Genomic DNA, 20631 nt, shown 5'->3' on the forward strand with positions numbered 1-20631 from the left:
GATCCCGGTCCCGCTCGTCCACCGACTTGACGAATAGTAGGACCCGTCTCATATCCAGAACGGTTCGGTCAAGCGCCGAAAGGCGCGCAAAGCGTTCCGCAAACTCCCGGAGGAGTGCCGACACGTTTCTTCCCTTGCCAGGGGACTCCACCCATTCCATGAAGTCCCGTTTCGAAAGCCGGAGCGCGTCGTCCAGCCCGTATTTTTCTAGGAGTCAGCCTTCGAACTCCTTCCAGGTACGGCTCTCCGCCCGTACCTCGAGCACCTCCGCATGGATGCTCGGCATCGCCACTCGAGGGAACCCGGCAAGACGCCTCTCTTCCGGAATGTCCCGCATCAGCATTTCTGCCCCGTAGGACGCCAAATACTTCGTGGCATCCTTTCCGCTGAACCGGCCGATCGTACCGATGACCGCCTCAATGGCTCTGTCGAGGGCGTCGGAGCCCTCGCGTGCGCTCAATATCCGATCCACGGCCGAAGCCATGGCCTCCGCAAGATCCGACCCTTTCATCTTCTGCTCTTCTGCCGCCTCTTTCACGTCGGGTTCACCAAGATGTCGAGGTATTCCTCGCGGATGCGTGGAATGAGGCGGGACCTCGGGGGTCTTGTACCGAAGAGCAAGAGAGAAAGGAGAAGGGAACCCACTACGTGCGAGCGTAGATTCACAGGGACACGGCCCTTCGACACAAAGACGCGAGTGGGACAGTGACACAGAGAGACACGAATGTATGTATGTATTAACAAAGACAGACAACAAGAACACGAAGTCGGTTACAACCGAACAAGCCGGCGAACAGATGTCGATGCCTGTTCGTAAACGCACAGAAAGGAAAGAGTAGGTTGGAGGTGCTGCCGGAAGCACTCGGGCATTCCTCAGAGCAGCGCGAGCCTCCTGAAACCTGCGCAGAAAGAAGCTATGGAGTTTCGAAAGAGAGAGAGAGAGAGAGAGAGAGAGAGAGAAGCCTTCACCCACAAACCGACAGCACTTCGTCCTCGACTCTCCGCGATCCTTCGCCCCTCCTCGTCTCCCTCATTTTATAGGCAAGGAAGGAGCCGTTTCCCCTTTACTTCCTACCTACCGAATCTACCTGCCTAGGATCTCCTATGTACAACATAAGGCGCACGTGCATGAAGAGCCAGTTCCTACGCTCCGGTGCACCGATTCCGCTTGTGGACGGTTTTCTTCACGACAACGTGTGTAGAAGCGTATGTGAAACACAGAGTACACAGTTCAGAAAAACACAGAAAACACAGAGATGGAGAGGGAGAGGGAGAGACAGAGAGAGAGAGCAGACAACTCAGTTCTATTTCAAAATAATGACACTCTGTACATACTTCGTGCTCAGTGAGCACCTTTTATACAAGCCCTGATAATCGGGTTGACACAAGTACTGACAGTACTTGACTACTCATAAATGAGCCTACTACACTAACTCCCAAAATTATTCCTTACGAGGAATACCATACTAACGGCCTTTCAGTTTACGCACCGATATGGCCACATTATGCGTACTATTTTACGCACCCAGTCTACGCACTAGGTTACGCACCGTGTTACGCACCCAATGTTGATCTTGTCACTCAACACATCTCAATGGCGAACATTCGAAAACATCTGACATTCCTTACATGTTTCCACGTAAGTTGCTACATCCTTGTAGATGCCCGGCCACCAATATTTCTCCTTAAGCTTCGCAAACGTAGCCCATATTCCTCGATGGCCTACCCAAACACTATCATGAAATTCAAACATCAATTTTTGTTGGTCTTCCAGCTTGCAGACAACTCGCATTGGAGTTCCATTCTTCTTCTTGGCATGTCTCCAAAGAGCTCCATCCTTAAGGAAATAACTGTACACCTTCTTCCGTATTCGGTGGAAGTCTTCTGTCGACCAGGATTCATCTCTTTAGAGAGAACTCAAGTACTTTCCGATCTCCACGAATTCGCCTTCGTAGTCCTCTTCTATGAAAGTAGTCAGCACCCGAGCATAGGAACTTGTAAAGAAGTCCAAGCCAACATCCTCTTCATCAGAATGTAGATCTTCTTCTCCGTCACATCTCGCTCGTGATAGAATGTCTGCAACGACATTATGCTTCCCAGCTACATGACGGATCTCTGGGTTGAGTGATTTGATATATGCGATCCAACGTAACATGGCAATATCTGGTGTACTACAACCAGATATCATGCCAAGATTGGTAGGCAATCTGTCTCAATTATGACTTCTCCCCCAATGAGGTAGTCATGATCAGACTTGATCATCGATACTTTACTTGGGATACTTTCTTTGCCTGTCATTTAACACTTTTGCACAAAACCGAATTGCGTATCAATTGCAATCTTCGTCTTCTTGGTTAATAACCCATATGATTCCAGTCGGACTAGTATCCACGGTCACGAAAATGGGCTTGCCTTATGAATAGTCCGCCTTCCGTAATGCAGGTGTCTCCATCAGTAATTTCTTCAACCTTCGGATGGTGAAAGTATGCTCGCTCGTCCATTCAAACCTCTGCTTCTTCTTTAGTAGATTGTACAATGGCACAACAATGTGGGTGTAGTGTGGAATCCAAATATGATAAAACACGCATGCTCTAAGGAACCTTCGAACCTTCGTTTGGGTTATGTGTTCTTCTTTCATGTCTTGGATCGCATTCACCTTGGATGGCGAAGGCTTCCTGCCGTATGCTCCACATAGGTGACCTACCGCCAAGATCTTCGGTTGCCTTCTGAATAGTCCGCCTTCCGTAATGCAGGTGCCTCCATCAGTAATTTCTTCAGCCTTCGAATGGTGAAAGTATGCTCGCTCGTCCATTCAAACCTCCGCTTCTCCTTCAGCACACTGTACAATGGCTCAGCAATGTGGGCGTAGTGTGGAATCCAAATATGATAAAACACTCCAAGGAACCTTCGAACAAGGTTCCAATCTTGCTTCCACCCTTCTCTATATGCACTCAATCCCACTAGTCCCTAGGTTTGTTTTTTATTTATTTACAAGTATTTGTGTAATGTGCGTGGAACCACACTTTTTCACTTTTTCTCCCACTGGACACACAACATCACGACACCGGGATTCAGCAACATTGACTTGGTTGTTGGTTGGAGAACGGTTTGAATTGGATTGTCCTTGTGTCCGATCGAATCGCCGACCATTCTCCTTTCTTTTTATAGAACAACAGTTGGAAACATTGTGATTGGTCTTTTTGCATTGTGTGTAGAAGACACTTGATCGATTATTCCTCGACTTCGACCGTTATCAATCTTCCCTGCTTCTCGGTTTTCTAGTATTTCGACCGGTTCTTTCAGCTTGTTTTCTCAATCGGTTGGTTCGTCCGATCGACTCAATCGAGTAGTGGTTTTCTGCCGATTCATTGATGGTGAGTCCCCTCAATTTTCGCCGAATGTTCTCAGTGAGGACTTGTCTAATCGTTTCGTCCAGATTGAGCTCTGGACAATTGTTGACGAATGTCGTGCAGAATACCTCCCAACTCGCTAGCAAGCTCAAAAGGAGAGCAAGGGCTTTAACTTCTTCTTCGAAGTTAATCCCTTGGGAGGAGAGTTTAGACAACACTCGGTTGAAGGTGTTGATGTGGGAGGTCATCAGATCCGTCTCTCTCATCTTCATATTGAAAATAGTTGTCAGATCAATATGAGCTTTGACGAGGAAGACTTCTTCTCATAAACGGCCTGAAGTTTCTCCCACAAAGAGAATGTCGTTGTCTCCTTGGCCATGCTAAAATAGACGTTCTTGGCCAGGTGCATCCGGATGGTCGATCATGCAATTTCGTCCATGGATCTCCACTCTTCAACAAACATCGATGTTGGTTTGTCATTTTGGCGAATCATTTTGACCTATCTTCAGATTATGAGCACATATTGCATCATTTCTTTCCATAGGGTGAAGTTCTTCCTGTCGAACTTCCGCATTTCCACATTCGTGTCGGACTGTGTCACCATTTTCTGGAAAGTAGATGTGGTTGGCCTTGTCTTTTCTCTCAGTCTAATAGCTTCTCTTCTCAATCTTTGTTGTTCGTTGTCGCTGGACAGCAAGGTCACTCGGATACCAAATGTTGTAGATATTATGCTAATGGTGGGTAGTGGATGATGAGACTTGCGAGAAGATGTGTACAGCAAACAACATAGACAAAGTATTGCTAATGCAAGAAGGTAGAAGGTAAGTTAGACACAATTAGCTCTAATGGAGTCTCTGTTTATTCTCTTCTTAATGAACTCTCTCTCTCTTTTTACAATGATATAGTTGGGTTTGTATACTCAATCCCTAACTTGTGAATGTGTTCACACCTAAGGATACATTTGGAAGGAGTCGGCCTTTTATGCCAACAAGAGCTATTAAGTTTATGGGAAAATGCCTTTGGTATGTAAACTCAAGAAAAGTTTATATGGTCATAAGCATTCTCCTTGAAAGTGGTATAAAAAATTCTTAACAATTTCTTGTTGGTAGGCTTATATATGTTATGATCGCGAGTAGATTGCAATCAAACCTTGGCAAGAAACATTGGGAAACAGTTAAAATGATGCTAAGATATTTGAATGGTGTTACAAATAAGTGCCTATGTTTAGGTGGCTGAAATGTATCCATTATTGGATATACCTCAACTTGTTACATGGGCATACCAATGTTTAGGTGTCTTTCCAGATTACCTTGTGACAGGGGCATACCTATGTTTAGGTGCCTTTCCAAATTACCTTGTGACATGGGCATACCTCAACTTGTACCCATACTATTTTGTGATAGTTAGAGTGCCATTGCATTGGATAAAAACACAGTATACCATGCAACGACCGAGCACATTAGAGTGCGATACCACTTCATCCAAGAATGCATAGTTGCTGGCTATTTCAGTCTTGAGAAGGTTGTCTCTCAAGAAAATGCCACAGATGCATTGACCAAAGGTCTACCACACGATACACTAGAGCATTGTTGTCACTTGATGGGAATTACTTAGTTCTTCAGGTAATACAATTGTTTTATGTATATTGTGTAACCTATCCATCAAGTAGTATGTATAATCTTCCCATCAACTTTGCTGATTCTTTTTTTGCCTTTAGTGGGAGATTGACGCATAGTGAGAAAAGCCAAAAAGGTAATTCTCACTATTTATTAGTAGGTATACCGTATATATAAGTTAACATGTAAGAAAGGTTTTTTGTTTGTGCCCACCTAAAACATTGTGTGTGTGTTTATCTATCTGTGTCGCTCTCTTTCTCTGTGGTCCATCATCTTCTCCATAGGTCAAACAACAACTCAGCCACTTCTCCCTTTCCCTTACAATCGACAACAATTCAATTCGGTTTGGTTTGAGAGTGTCAAACTCAAACTTTAAAAAAAATTTGAAACTTAAACCAAACTTAATCGAACCAGAAAGCGTTTAACCCGAACCGTTACAAAATATTCAAGCTCAAACCAAATGGTTTTATAGACCTTCAAACCTCTTTAAACCGTTAAAATAACGATTTCGCGGTTCAGTTTTGGTTTTCAAGTTATGTTAAAATTCAAAATTTCACATCCTAATTTTAAAAATTTTTAATTTTGGTTTTCAAGTTAATGTCAAAATTCAAATTTTCACATTTTAATTTTAGAAATTTAAAATTTTTTAATATTTCAGATTTTTAATTTTAAATCGCTTTGAACCGTTTAAACCGATAAAGGCTAGAACCAAACTGAAGTGAACTGTAAACCCCCAAACCAAACCAAATCAGAACCGAACCGTTTACAAAAACCTGAACGAAACTATTTAAACCATTAAACTGTTAAGCCGCGGTTTCGTGGTTTGGTCAAACCGAACGGTTGCGGATCCGTACCTTTTCCTAGAATGGCTGATCTTTTGGGCATTTTTCAACAGCTGCCCCCTTTTGGGCATTTTTCATTTTGTTTTTTGGAGGAAAATAAGACAAGAACGTGGTTTTAATTTTTAAAAGAAGAGATCTAGAGAAAAAGAAAAAGCTATGGGGGACAAGACAGGAACATTAGCTAAATATGGGTGGTAAAGAAAGGTGGGAATTTGTATGGATCAAAAGATCTGTATGTCTCTCCTTCCTCTTGTCACTCTCTCCATATATATATATATATATATGTATGTATACATTGCTTCTTGGCAACTCAGTTGTAACCAATCATGGGTGACTGCATACATTCCATCCAAGCTCATGGCTACGCCGCCCATGACCCCTCTGGAATCCTTACCCCTTTCTCTTTCACGAGAAGGTAAATGCCTCTTAATCCCTAAACCCTAATCCTGTATTAATCACTCTTGGTTATGTTGTCTCTCATCCCTAAACCCTAATCCTGTATTAATCACTCTTGGTTATGTTGTCTATGATTTAAGTTAGTGTTTTCTTTCTTCCATACCTTTTGCCAATTACCACTTGGGATTGATATTGACTAGATATGTCGTTTTGCTTAATTTCAATGGTCAAGCATTCAAGGCTTTAGCCAAATTATTGGCCAAGCCTTTTAAGTCTTGAGATTCTTGACCAAGCCTTGAAGTCTTTCTGCTGGTTATTTTGTGTGTTATATGTTGGGCTAATCTTAATGTGGATGTGGTCATTCTAGAGCTACTGGACCTAATGATGTGGCTTTCAAGGTTACCCATTGTGGTATATGCCACTCGGATCTTCATCAAATAAGAAATGATTGGAAAAATTCGACATACCCCATGGTCCCAGGGTAAGACCAAAGACAAGTCTCATGAATCTTATCATATCATGTCATATTCGAAAGTGTAGCTTTGTTATAAAGAGATAATATTCCTTTTTTTTTCAAACTTTTTTGATGAACTTAAAAGTGTTAAATATAAGATGATGGGGTATAGGAGAAAAGATTCGAAAAAGATCATATTGTGAGTTTGGATCATTGAGGATTTATTGGTAATTTTGTTTGTTCTTTAATGCCAGCCATGAGGTGGTGGGCATTGTGACCGGGATTGGCTCTCAAGTTACTAAGTTCAAGGTGGGTGACCATGTTGGAGTGGGATGTATGGTCATGTCATGTGGAAGTTGTGATGCATGTGATAAGAAGGTCGAACAATATTGCCCCAAGGTCTCATGGACCTACAACAGTGTGTACCCCGATGGAAGTCCCAATTTCGGTGGATATTCCAACATTATGGTGACAGATCAAAAGTAAGATAATTATATTATGATGTATATTCAAACCTCATATTCGGGGGAGAGGTTTTTTTTTTAAGTGGCTGGTAGATGATCCTTGATTTTGTGTTTTTTTCTTGAAGATTTGTTCTTCGCATTCCCAAGAGTTTATCGTTAGATGGTGCAGCCCCGTTGCTTTGCGCGGGAATCACTGTCTTCAGTCCGATGCGCTACTTTGGGATGACCGAGAAAGGCAAACATTTTGGCGTGGTTGGCTTAGGAGGGTTGGGCCACATGGCAGTCAAGTTTGCGAAAGCTTTCGGACTCGAGGTCACGGTTATAAGTACGTCTCCAAAGAAAGAAAAGGAGGCCAAAGAGATATTGGGGGCCGATCATTTCCTTCTTAGCACAGACAAGGATGCCATGAATGTAAGATTGCATGCAAACTTTTGAGTTTGAATTGAACGAAAAAAAAACTAAAAACAAAACTAAAAAATAGTTTAGGTAATTTATTGAACGAATGTTGTGCATTACAGAAAGCTTCGAGGACAATTGATCACATGATCGATACAGTTGCTGTCCCTCATGACATGGAGGCTCTCGTGGCATTGCTTCGTGTAAATGGCAAGATGGTGCTTGTTGGTGTTCCCGAAAAGCCTTTCGAGCTTGCACATGGAACTCTAATATTTGGTGAAACTCTCATCCTCTATATTTCGGGTTCTTATTAATAATCTTTAGCCTTTGAACTTGACAAGTTGGTAATCATAAATCATGGAGTGATAGTCGAAACTTTGGTCTCTTAAGTTGTTGAGTTTCGGGTTTTGTGGAAACTAATATTACAATTCATTACTCTTGAATCTTACCCATACACTCACGCGCACCCACTCACTCACTCATAGTCACACTCATTTGCAGTTTGTAAACATTAGTATCTTAGCTTATGTAGGGTGGTGATGGATGGGTGGATGGGTGTAAGTTTGATTCCATTTCATATCATTTAAGCTACCATGTGGAGATGGTGGTACTAACATTTACAATTCTAATGTAGGTCGTCGTTTCGTGGGAGGTAGCCTCATCGGTGGGATTGAGGAGACTCAAGAGATGTTGGATTTTTGTGCTGAAAAGAACATCAGCTCAACCATCGAGGTTATTCGTCCAGACTACTTGAACACAGCCATGGATAGGCTAAGTAAATCGGATGTCAAGTATCGATTTGTGATTGACATGCAAAGCTCGTGAGGTTTTGGTGAATAACAATTCACGATATCTCCATTCCTCAAACAATTGTTACTCTAGTTCCTTATCATAGCATGCCACCTTATTGGTATAAAGAATAAATACATTTGATGAATTAGTGTCCACACTCATTTTCGCTAATATTTGTTCACAACGATTAAACTTATTCAACCTTTCATTTCATGTGCTAATTCTCAAATATGCATATTTGCTTGAGCTTGGTGTTAGCGCTCAACTAGGAAAACACAAAATTATTTGTGGTGGCATCTAAGAATTTCTTATCATCAGTTTTGTAAACAGTTTTCATGATGTCCAACAAACTTTATGAGACACTTCTTGTGAGAATTAGCTCTTGTGATTAGATTGACTCTCAAAAGTTAATATTTTCTTGAGCTAACAATAACTAAATTTTGGTATTGTATGAGAATTTGTCATAATCTTCAAATATATCTTTAGTATTTACATCCAAATCCACAATTTGAGCCCGTGAAAATGATGGCCTGGTTATTATGGAAAACATATGATTAAACTAATAATTAGCAAAAATGCTCTCTAAATTTCTTGCATACATTTCATTGGAATTACGAAGCACTTCCATGATATCAAAAGGTACACCACAATATTATAAAAATTACATGCACTTACATGATATTATTCATACTCACCTCCCTTCGTTGAGGATAGAGGATCGTGCTCGTGTTGGCTAGCTATGATTGCCACTAGTTTATAGCTCTAGATAGCTACTTACATTAAGTAGAAAGTAAGAGAGGATACTTGTATAGACTTACGGTAAAATCTCTCCTAACTAATGGGAAAGTAGCTCCTTTTTTGGGAAAAGAAAAAAAGAAAAGAAAAAGAAATTACATGCACTTCGATGATATTATAAAAATTACACGACTTCATCAATCTTACATTGTTTATACATTTCTATGATATTATAAAAATTACAACTTCTTTTAATCCATCAATCTAACATGTTTTAGACATTTCCATTATATTATAGAAATTACATGACTTCTTTTAATCCATCAATCTAACATGTTTTAGACATTTCCATTATATTATAGAAATTACATGACTTCTTTTAATCCATCAATCTCACATTTAGACAAGTGAACATGATACTCATCATTGACTTGCAACAAAGTGTGCTTATTGTGACAATGTCTCGACTCTCAAAGGATACTTTATGTATTAGTTGTGTTATACGATCAAGTATGAAATCTCTCCAAATTCAAATAAAAGGTACTTCAAAATGTACAAATCTGGTCTAGGGTACAATCATTGAATTTGGATGGCTTAGTTGCCAAGAATATCTTTCACCTTTCCCACATGTTTATGTATTTATCTTTACTCATCTTTACTTATAAATCATTCTATGTCTAGGACCCTTTAAACATCATGTGATAGTTTTCGACATTTAAATGGGTTGGTTTGATGTTTGAAATAGGGATGGACCCAGTGCGGTTTCTTGGCCTTGAAACTAAACCAATCTATATGGGCACAATGTGGTTTCTTAGCCTTGGAACTCAACCAACCTGTATGGGGCCTATGCATTTTCTTATCCTTGAAACTAAACCTAGGTAGGTTTGATATTTGAAGTAAGCATGGGCATAGTTTCTTGACCAAACAAACACCACAACAAACTATTTCAGAACTATTGACCCCCTTTAAGTTGTCGATTAAACAATTAAACATGCAAAAAACAATCAATTAGAAAACATTAATTTAAATTAATTATATAGATAGACAAAATAACAATTAATTAAACAATCAAATAAAAAAGTTATTAATTAAGTTGTTGAATGAACTAAACCATTAAACAATTAGGGAAACATAAAAAGTTAAACAAAAACCAATAAACCATTCATTACAACCACTTAAACTGATAAACCTATAAAACCAAGTTTTAGAACCAAACAAAACTTAAATCAAACCATTTAATTATATTTGAACTAATAAACCATTAAGTCATGGCTTAACGGTTTGGTTTAGTTCAAAAAAAATGAGGGCCCTTCACTAGTTCGACGTTCAAAAATAGTGTGGTCCCATCACTTGTTCTAGAACTTTGATGCCACTAACTAGAATGCCTAATGCGATAATATATTTGATATCGTAGAAATGCTTTCACCCGAATCTATTTATACATTTGGTTTTCTGTATAATACTTTGGTATACCTTCGAGTTTCTATTTTGTTCTAACTAAGCAAGGTTCAACTTCATGCCTTGTGGTTACCTACACTTGTAAATACATTGTTTTTCATAATGCAACTATAGCTTTAGCTAGTACACATTAAAAAAACATTTGAAATGACAATTATAATTGTAACACATTTTTTTAAAAGATTGAAAATGTGCAACACTTCATATATGTATTTAGATAGCATTGACTTAGTGCACAATACTCACATCTATCTTATTACATTTTCTTTTCTAGTGCATTTTATCTTTATCAATGTATGATGTATCATTACTCAATACAAATGCCAAAGATGCATACAAAATAAACATATTAGATTCCAAGTCTACGAGTAACTTTTGGAATCAGATCTTTAAAAAGCTATAACTAATTTGAGTATGAGTTTCACAAATCATCCTCAATCTTATGGACAAACTAAATGATATCGTGATGTGATATGCTCAAATGTGGGAACGTGGATAAAAAATAGGAAAAGAAAAATGTGCAAAATGTGGGGGAAGAGAAAAGAAAGGGGTGCAACAAAATTGTAGATGTATATATAAGAGAATATTAAATTGATAATAGTGAATAGCCCTAGAGGGTACAAAGTTCGAATCTCTATAGCATGGCACGAATTTAATGAGCACTTTATTCCTCTTTCTTTTTAGAGAAAAGAAGAATAAATGTATTGAATGCAAATGAGATTGCCTCTTCTTATAAAAGGGGGGGAAAGGGGCATATTTTGGGTCTTCTTAGGTTTTTGGAATTTGGAGCTTCTTTGTCTCTTCATTTTCAACGTTTTGGAAGTTCTCCTCTTTCAGTTTTGGTTTTCTTTAACCTTCTTCTTCGATTTTCTTGGTGGAGACTTCAAGTAGAGGTTCGATAAGCTCACACGCCTGTTGTTCAAAGGGAGGATGAAGTGGCCTAAGACCAATACTCCGATTCGAGACATCGAAGCAATCAAAGGTAGTCGCGGTCTTAGCGGCCAATTGACTCACCTACATCGGGAGCTTCAATCCCCTCTATTTTCGTCTTTGTTTTTTATTGAGTGGTTAACATTTGTTGCCATCATTTTAATCCAACGTCTAATCAAACAGTTGTACACCCTATCTTATAAAGGGATTTTCTTTCTTCATCTATTGTTTTTCGGCCTAAAAAAAGGCCCTTTCGATATCATTATTGTGTAAATCCTATGTAATCTCATGATCCTTGTGTGAATCACGTGATTTGATCCTAACCTCGTGTGTTAACTATTGTTGTGAGAGTGTGAGAGGAAAGAGAGGAGCTCATTATTCCTTTCAACTCTAGGTATTTCTTGACTATAGAGAGGTTTTGATTCTAGGGAACCTTCAAGTCTTACAAGCCTTCTCGAGCAAGCCTTTGAGTCCTACAAGAATTTGACTTTAGGGAGCTCTTGACCCTAGCGAACCTTTGATTCCGAGGAGACTTCAGGAGGTCTTGACTCTGACGAGCTTTCAACTTTGTTGAGCTTTTGACTCCTATGAGCCTTCAAGTCCCCTAATATTTGCGCCGACCTTTCGAGTCTTAGGAGCTTTCGATTCTAGGAGGTCTCGACTCCGACGAGCTTTCAACTTTGTTGGGCTTTTGACTCCTAGGAGCCTTCAAGTCCCCTAATATTTGCTCACTCTTAGTCCTTTTGTCTTCCCTAGTCCAAGACCCCTGTGGTCCTGCTCAAGTAGCACAGGCACTCCCGTTTACACAACAATGAGTTAATCAAATTATTGAGGACATACTTTGGGCTTATGCAACAAAAACCCCTCCTAAGTGCCAGGAGCAATACCTTCCTATCTTAGAATTTCCTTGTAATGAGTTCAAACATACATCCATTAGATATAGTCATTTTATGTTAATGTATAGTTTTCAACTGCCTCAGTAGATGTCACGATTCCTCGTGATACATTAGGCAAACTTTTGCAAAATATGAACCAAATGTTACATATTGCCTAGGAAAATGTTAAGACAACTCAAGATCATGCATGATCTTATGCTGATCGTAATAGACATACTCATGCATTTACTATTGGTATGTTTTTTCGTGTACTTATTGACTCTAAGTCATTGTCTACTGGCAAGTGTGCTAAGTTGACCCCATATGATATTGTGGCCCCTTTGACATCCTTAAGCGAGTTGGATCATCTGCTTATCACCTTGCCTTACCTCATAACGTTGATATTCACCTTGTTTTTCATGTAAGTCGTCTAAAACCATTTTTAGGCTTTGGTGATAACACCATCACTATAAAGGATCTTGTAACATTAGAGGATTTGTCTTATAAACATAATGTTCCAAAACAAATTCTCGATTCTCAAACTAAACATTTACATTTTAAAGTGATTCGCTAATTCAAATTCAAATGGATGAATAAACCTCTTTGCCACATGGGAACGAGAGCATACTCTTAAGGTACAATCTTCTCATTTTATATTGCAAGAGTGCAATCTTTTCAAGTTGGGGAGTATGTTATACGCACATAAGTAGTAGGTGAAGGTATGTCACTAGTATTTACATAAGTGAAGGGTATGTTCACTAATGTGACAAAGGAACTAATGTGATTGGATATAAGGAGTGGTAGGTGCATGCACTATCATTATCTTGACAACCAGTGAATGGTGAGTCTTTTAGAAAAGCATATATCCATGGAAGGGACATAGGAAGAGGTATAAATATGAGGCCTAGCTACCCTCATAAAGGACATTATGTCAAAAGGGTTCCGTCTTAAGACACCAGTGGGGGGGGCTAGGCTTTCATCATGATGATCTTGCTATCTTTTCCAAGGTATTAATTTGAATCCTAATATTTGTCGACATGGGACGTTGGTGGTAGGCTGGCTATGTCTTGATCATAGTTGGGGGGTGGTCGAGTGAATGGGTTCTTCTATCCAATCTATTTACCTTTATTTCACTTTAATTTAGTCTATTGATTAGTAATAGACTCTTAACACATGGATAGGAAGGTAGTACCTTGTTCATGGACAATCAATTTATAACCATAGATTTCGAGGCAATGTTATTAGCATAAGAAGCATATAAGGATACAAATTACTTTTGAGGTGATGTTTATGGCTGAAATCTAAGGATGGCCCATCTTCCAAAATGAGCTAAGATTCAATCATGAACTTCAAGGTGCATATGCTCACTATAATAGACTGAATGCACCCCATTAGAACCGAATGGTGTGATGAAAATGGCCAAATCCTTGATTGCTTCATGGTAGCTATGTCTCGTGTCAAATTGAAACATTAAATGTTGGTACATTGTCGGTACATCACAAACACTATTGGGAAGTGCACATCCTATAAACAACCTAGCACATGTCTAAGATGAAAACCAACTCCTCTACCTCCCTTGCATAGTTAATGGGTATAGTGGAAAGAGGTGTTAGTTTCACCACCCTTGTCTCATATGACCATTGGTTATGTTTGAGTTTGACACGCTTAGTAACATGCAACAATTGGATATAAGGCCATGATGCCCCTATTCTAGTGTCATCTACCTTCCTATTATCGAAATTGTTTGATCTTTTAACTTTCAATCAATTCTTTCTTCAACCTCTCATTTAATAGTTATATGCAATTTAATATAATTGTATGATTTAACAGAGATAGATAAATAGATTGTATTATCGTTTTTAGAGGTACGCAAATATGACCTATGAGACCAAAAATATTATATTTTCATGTAATACATGTGAAAGTGAGTAGCAACTCTTGATGCTTGAGAACTTGACTAATGAATAATGAATGTTGCAATTGAGAGTGCACACTATGACTATGAGAGAAACTTGTTGAAGAATTGGGTTTGGTCAAAGATTTGTGGAAAATATACTAGTCAAATGTGTTCATAGCTAGACCATTGTATCAAAGTGTGATACTTAGTCTTTTGATTCAAATTTGTTTCAAGCAAAGTGTGCATAGTTGACTACTCTCATCACTTGTGCCCCAACGCCTGGTGTGTTTGAGCTAAGTCCCATGAAAGCAATGACTCGGGTGGTTGACAACATGATGGGGTCTAAAAATATCGATGTGTGTGGTTTCCCTAATTGGCAAAGATTATGGTTTTGTAATTAGGTGCCACATATGTAATATAATGTGTAAAGTGAGAGCCTCCATATTTCTCCCATGTCATGATACATTGGTGTTGCAGAAAGGCCTCATTCACAAAGGAATCTAGTGATGCATCATGAAGCAAGTGTGTTGTATCTAATATTCCAAACCATTTTTCCATATCTTGCATCCAACTAGAGAGAGAGAGAGAGAGAGAGAGAGAGAGAGAGAGAGAGAGAGAGAGAGAGAGAGGACAATTGATTGATAGGATTATTGATGTGGCAATTTTGTTTATTGGAGCAAATTGAAATATTTTCCTCAATGGAGTGTTTATCTTGCCAATTGGTGATTCATCATGCCCCATATACCCACATAGTAGTGAACCAATAAGTTGTGTATTGTCATAAAGTTTCTCACATACATTTATAAATGTTATTTTGCGTTTTTTGTGTGTATGCATGTGAGTTGATTGGTAAGGTTACCCAATGGAGACGAAGAGGTCATGGGTTCAACTCCTAGATTCTATAGTGACACCTAGTAAATTAAGAGACATATAAGGAGTAATAGAAAGGTGAGTAATTTGGGTTTACAAACCCAAGACATAATGCTAATGGTGTAATAACTTACCCTAATAGAACTTAATAGATTCTAATGGTTATCCTAGGACTTCGAACAAATCCTCAAGAATTTGGGGCACATGGAAATCTAGGAGCCTAAAAGCCTTCAACTAAGTAAAGGGAATTAGGGTACTTGGGGCACATGGAAATCTAGGGCCTAAAGCCTTCAACTAAGTAAAGGGAATTAAGGTACTTGTCAATATTGCATATTTTACCTAATGAGTTCAACTATATAAAGAGGACTAACTACTCCTTTTGATATGGCATCTTAGAGACTTTATTGGTATGGCAAAGTTCTCATATTTTAGATTCTTCATTGGTTGTCCATTAAGTTATAATGTCAAGCCATATTTGGTAGGATGGGAGTGTGGTTTTCTTTGTGTCTCTTGTCCTTTGCTCGAGTTTTTGGTGTAGTTAAGCACATCCTTATCATTGGTTCTGGGTGCTTACAATACTACAATTATGGAAATGAGAAGTAAAACTAAATCCGTTGAATTCTATGAAATTCCTCAACTGGCTGTCATATTTTACAAAAATTGCAGAATGCCCTTGATCGTTTCACAAAATTCAAAAAATTAGTTTTCTACTGCATGACTATTGGAACCATAGAAAACTAAAGGACATACTAGGCGAATGAAAATAGAGGGATAGGAAGCTATCATGATGAATTAACCTCAAATGAAGACAAAAATAATACGTGCATATTGAATACTCGTGTCTTCCTTTCACCTTGCATTCTAGCATTTAATGCTAAGATTTTCTTGCATAGCAAAGATGAAGGGCTAAAGACCACGGTCTACCTAGATTTCCTCTACACCAGAATCATCTAATCACCAAGAATTATCATGCTTGCTATTACCCCTATCTATTATTAGGTCATCTTAAGGATACACTAATGATTAAGCAAATAGGTATATAATTAAACGAAAGAAATGGGATAAGGGCAGTTCTCTTCCTAACCACCATTGAGTGGAGGAATTGAGATGGATTGTCCCACACCATTGGATGTTGTCTAAGATTGTACCTTGATTGCAATCCACACAATGTTATTATATCAAGAGCCCAACCTAGCAACCACACCATTGTTGTCTCAAGACTAATTGTGTTCCGATAAAGATAAGTGTATTCCAGAATGGTTAGTTGCTCCTCATTCTACACTTGCACCTTACGTCACCCACCGCATGGACTTTAACCACATGTACTAAAACCATTAGAAAACATTATGCACGTTGTCTCAACCATACAATTGAGAGAGAAGTACGTTTGTGGTTAGCCAAATATATATATGTATAAGAACTGGGAGACAACTGTCTTGTCTTCTCGTGGGGGTGGGTATTGGACTCCCTTGGTGTGTGTGTGTGTGTCTCTCGTGGGGGTGGCTATTTGCCCCCCAAATTTCTGGTCGTTCTCAACAATTTGGCTATTTTGCCCCCCAAATTTCTGGTAGTCCTCAACATTTTGGTTATTTTGCCCCCCAAATTTCTGGTCGTTCTCAACAATTTGGCTATTTTGCCCCCCAAATTTCTGGTAGTCCTCAACATTTTGGTTATTTTGCCCCCCAAATTTCTGGTACTTCTCAACATTTTGGCTATTTTGCCCCCCAAAATTCTGGTAGTCCTCAACATTTTGGTTATTTTGCCCCCCAAATTTCTGGTACTTCTCAACATTTTGGCTATTTTGCCCCCCAAAATTCTGGTAGTTTTGCTAATCCCCCATTTTGGCTTCACAACATGTCTCCCCAACCGTCTTCAGCTTCAATTATCAATAGAACCTTCACTGAGAGAGGGGCTCTAATCAGTTTTATCAAGGACCATTTCCGTGCTCAAAATATAATTGTTGTGGTGGATAAGCATAGTGACAATAGAAAACTCACTTTCAAGTGTTACTATGGGGGAAAATATCGCAACCCTCTAGGCTTGACTGACGATACTCGCAAAAGACAAACAGGAACTCGTCTAATGGACTACCCATTCTTCATCAGAGCAAACTTCTCGAAGAAAACGGGACAGTGGACTATTAAAAAGGCAACTATTGTACACAATCATCCTATTTCTGATAATCTCGGTGGTATATCAACGGCTCGTAGACTAACTGATACAGAAAAAATCATTGTTCGCGACATGGCAAAATCCACAGTATTGATTGGAAACTTGTAGGAAGAAAAAGAAGAAGAAGAAGAAAGAGAAAGAAGGAAGAGTAACTACGCCTAATTTTTTTTTTGGGGGGGGGGGGGGGGGGGGGGTTAGCCAAAATAGGGGGGCCAAAAAGTTTTTCTGTTTTTTAGGGGGCCAAAAAGTCATAGAAGGAAATATGAAGATGTATGTATTTTGGGGGAAATACATACGTAGATATGTACATACATAATTTAATTGTACATAACATAAAAATACGTATGTCTGTACGTATGCGTGTATGTGGTACAGAAATTTACGTGTCGCCATTGCCTTTCGTTTCTTCTGCGTAAACAGATATGCAGGCGGGAAACCCTAGTTATATTCGCAGACCTTTACCGACAGATCGAGGAACCCTAATTATTCGGCGCAGACATAGAACCACAAAGCCCTGCTTTCTTCTTCTTCTCTGCGAAGTGACAGAAGAAGGAAGAAGAAAATTATCATCTGCAGAGAAGAATGGAACAGGAGGAAGAACAATCGTAAAGAAACAAGAAGAAGGAACACAAGAAGAAGGAAAAAGAATTAGAAGAGGAGGAGGAGGAGGAGTAGGAGGAGGAGGAGGAGGAAGGAGGTGATGGCGCCTATTCTGATCGCTTATCCTTCAGCTGAAGCTCGCCATGGTCTCATCCTTCCTCTACTTGTGTCATCCAACAGCTTTCCTGTGTCCTCATCAAGGTATGAACCGGCTGGAGTCTCTTTCCATTCGCTCGCACTTCATCTCTTAGGTCTAGGACCCAGCGAAAAAGAAGAAAATGAAGAAAATCTGAAGCAGAAAGTCTCTGCTTCCTCTGATTCTTCTTTCCAGTTCAAAGGTAAGAAGAAGGTCTCTGCAGAAGGAGAACAAGATCACTATGCTTTGTTAGGCCTTAGTCATCTTCGTTATCTCGCTAATGAAGATCAGATAAGGAAATCATACAGAGAATGTGCTTTGAAGTTTCATCCTGACAAGCAAGCTTCTCTTCTGCTTTTGGAAGAGAGTGAAGACGCCAAGTTAGCAAAGAAAGAAGAGATCGATCACCATTTCAAATCTATTCAGAAAGCTTATGAAGTTCTCATCGACCCGGTGAAGAGAAGAATCTATGATTCTACTGACGAATTTGACGATGATGTTCCTTCTGATTGTTCTCCACAAGATTTCTTTAAGATTTATGGTCCAGTGTTTATTAGGAATGCTAAATGGTCTGTGGTTCAACAAGTTCCTTTTCTTGGTGATGAGAACGCCCCATTAAATGAAGTAGACAAATTCTATGACTTTTGGAATAGTTTCAGGAGCTGGAGAGAGTTTCCAGAAGCTAATGAATATGATCTTGATGAAGCAGAAAGCCGAGAACATAAGAGATGGATGGAAAGGCAAAATGCAAAGAGTTCTGAGAAAGCTCGGAAAGAAGAAAGTGCAAGAATTCGATCCATAGTAGAAAATGCTTACAAAAGAGATCCAAGAATACTGAAGAGGAAAGAAGATGAGAAAGCTGAGAAGAACAGAAAGAAAGAAGCAAGAATCCAAGCTAAAAAAGACAAGGAAAATGAGATTGCGAGGTTGATTGAAGAGGAGAAACTCAAGAAGGAGCAAGAAGAGAAGAAAGTATCAGAAGAAGTTACAGCGAAGAGGAAATTGAAAGAGAGAGAAAGGAAATTGTTGAGGAAAGAGAAATCGAGGTTACGATCTGTGGCATCGGATGTTATTAAACAAACAGATATTAGTATCACAGAGGAAGATATTGAGGATTTGTGCACTCGTCTTGATATTGATGTGATGAGACGAATATGTGAACAGATTGAAGGAAAGAATGTGGAAGAAAAAGGATTAGTTCTAAAGCAAGCATTCAAAGATCTTGAATGTCTGGTTCAAACTTCTTCTGCTACCATTTCTTTAAAAGACATTGAAAAATCGCCGGAGAGTATTGTGGAGAAGAGCAAATCATCATCCACTGGTATTAATGAAAAGAAAGAGAAACCATGGAGTAAGGAGGAAGTAGAGTTGTTAAGGAAAGCAATCCAGAAGTATCCAAAAGGGACATCTCAGAGATGGGAAGTTGTTTCAAGCTACATAGGAACAAATCGCACTGTGGACGAGATTCTAAAAGCTATTAAGACGGTTCTCTTGCAGAAGCCAGATTCCTCCAAAGCTTTTGGCTCCTTTCTAGAGAAAAGGAAGGTTTCAAATGTAGTTATTTTGTCGCCATTGTCTACACGAGATGATTCTATCATTGAACCATCTATTGAGCCAGATTCGTCAAACCCTGTGCAAAGTGGAGTAAACATTATTGAGAAGACAAAAGAAGTAGAGAATTCTTCTCTCAAGTTGTCGAATGTTGTGAAGAATGAAGAGACAGGACACAAGAAGATCGTTTTGAATGGAAGTGAGGCTATGGCAAATGGAAGACGCATTAAAGATGATCAAGATATGTTATGGTCTGATGTGCAAGAGGGATCTCTTGTAAAAGCGTTGAAAGCATTTCCAAAGGATACACCCCAGAGATGGGATAGGATAGCTGCTGCTGTGCAAGGCAAATCGAAGACCCAATGCTTTCGGAAATTCTCTGAGCTTAAGGAGAATTTCAGATCAAAGAAAAATGCAGAATAAAGTACTATATATAATGTAGTCTCAAAACAACATTGAATGTATATACATGTTCGTTTTCATGAAAGATAAATTTCATCTGCTAATTATATTGACTTCTATAGATAGAACTGCTTAATGTACATCACATGATACACATGCATAGGTGATCTGTAAAAACTGTGTTTGTAAATGTGGAGAACACCCCATTCTCAATGTTTCTTTTCTGAAATTGTTCCTTGTTTCACCACAATTAATGAATCTTATGAGATGTTTGAGGAATTATATATCCATAAGAGTCCATCAAATTCAATGGAACTTGTTATAAATGATCTTGTTAAGATAATAGCAACAACTGGGCGTTTGGTCTAGTGGTATGATTCTCGCTTTGGGTGCGAGAGGCCGCGAGTTCGATTCTCGCAACGCCCCTGAGAGTATTTTGCTTTTGATGGAAGTGTTACAATGAAAATTTAGAAAAAGAACTTATAATTGGAAATGCGAAGAACTTTTATCAGTCCGGATGGTGTAGTTGGTTATCACGCTAGTCTCACACACTAGAGGTCTCCAGTTCGAGTCTGGGTTCGGACAAAATTCGAGAACCTATTTTCTCATATTTTTTGCACTTGTCCCGATAAATAGATGTCGTGCCAGCATAATCTTGATAAATAAATTTCGTGCTCGCTACAAATTGTTGAGAA

The 20631-nt window shown here is 39.1% G+C and overlaps 2 protein-coding genes and 2 non-coding genes across 4 annotated transcripts; all 4 read left to right on the forward strand.

Annotated features, from left to right (window-relative positions):
• Positions 1-6079: 6079 nt before the first annotated feature.
• Positions 6080-8606, forward strand: LOC147857757 (putative mannitol dehydrogenase). Its single transcript, XM_087327789.1, has 6 exons — positions 6080-6223; positions 6572-6685; positions 6913-7140; positions 7248-7533; positions 7641-7794; positions 8153-8606. Exons 1-6 carry the CDS (start codon positions 6135-6137, stop codon positions 8341-8343), a joined length of 1062 nt encoding a protein of 353 aa, XP_087183915.1. The 5' UTR covers positions 6080-6134; the 3' UTR covers positions 8344-8606.
• A 9016-nt stretch (positions 8607-17622) lies between these two features.
• LOC147857758 (uncharacterized) lies at positions 17623-20037 on the forward strand. The gene has a single exon (XM_087327853.1). The coding sequence runs from the start codon at positions 17948-17950 to the stop codon at positions 19955-19957; it is 2010 nt and encodes a 669-aa protein (XP_087183979.1). The 5' UTR covers positions 17623-17947; the 3' UTR covers positions 19958-20037.
• A 253-nt stretch (positions 20038-20290) lies between these two features.
• TRNAP-UGG (transfer RNA proline (anticodon UGG)) lies at positions 20291-20362 on the forward strand. The gene has a single exon. It is a non-coding gene; the product is annotated as a tRNA-Pro (tRNA).
• An 85-nt stretch (positions 20363-20447) lies between these two features.
• On the forward strand, positions 20448-20521 carry TRNAV-CAC (transfer RNA valine (anticodon CAC)). Its single transcript has one exon. It is a non-coding gene; the product is annotated as a tRNA-Val (tRNA).
• Positions 20522-20631: the final 110 nt, after the last annotated feature.

Source organism: Azolla caroliniana, unplaced genomic scaffold (genome assembly GCF_043228905.1).
Source record: "Azolla caroliniana isolate FFs.n. ecotype wild unplaced genomic scaffold, voAzoCaro1.0.p SCAF_11, whole genome shotgun sequence".
Classification (NCBI taxonomy): Eukaryota; Viridiplantae; Streptophyta; class Polypodiopsida; order Salviniales; family Salviniaceae; genus Azolla; species Azolla caroliniana.

Coding starts and splice junctions, on each gene's coding strand:
- LOC147857757 (XM_087327789.1), top strand. CDS start 6,135: ATGGGTGACTGCATACATTCCATCCAAGCTCATGGCTACGCCGCCCAT. Junction 7,534..7,640: donor CAGACAAGGATGCCATGAAT/GTAAGATTGCAT, acceptor TGTGCATTACAG/AAAGCTTCGAGGACAATTGA. Junction 7,795..8,152: donor ACATGGAACTCTAATATTTG/GTGAAACTCTCA, acceptor ATTCTAATGTAG/GTCGTCGTTTCGTGGGAGGT.
- LOC147857758 (XM_087327853.1), top strand. CDS start 17,948: ATGGCGCCTATTCTGATCGCTTATCCTTCAGCTGAAGCTCGCCATGGT.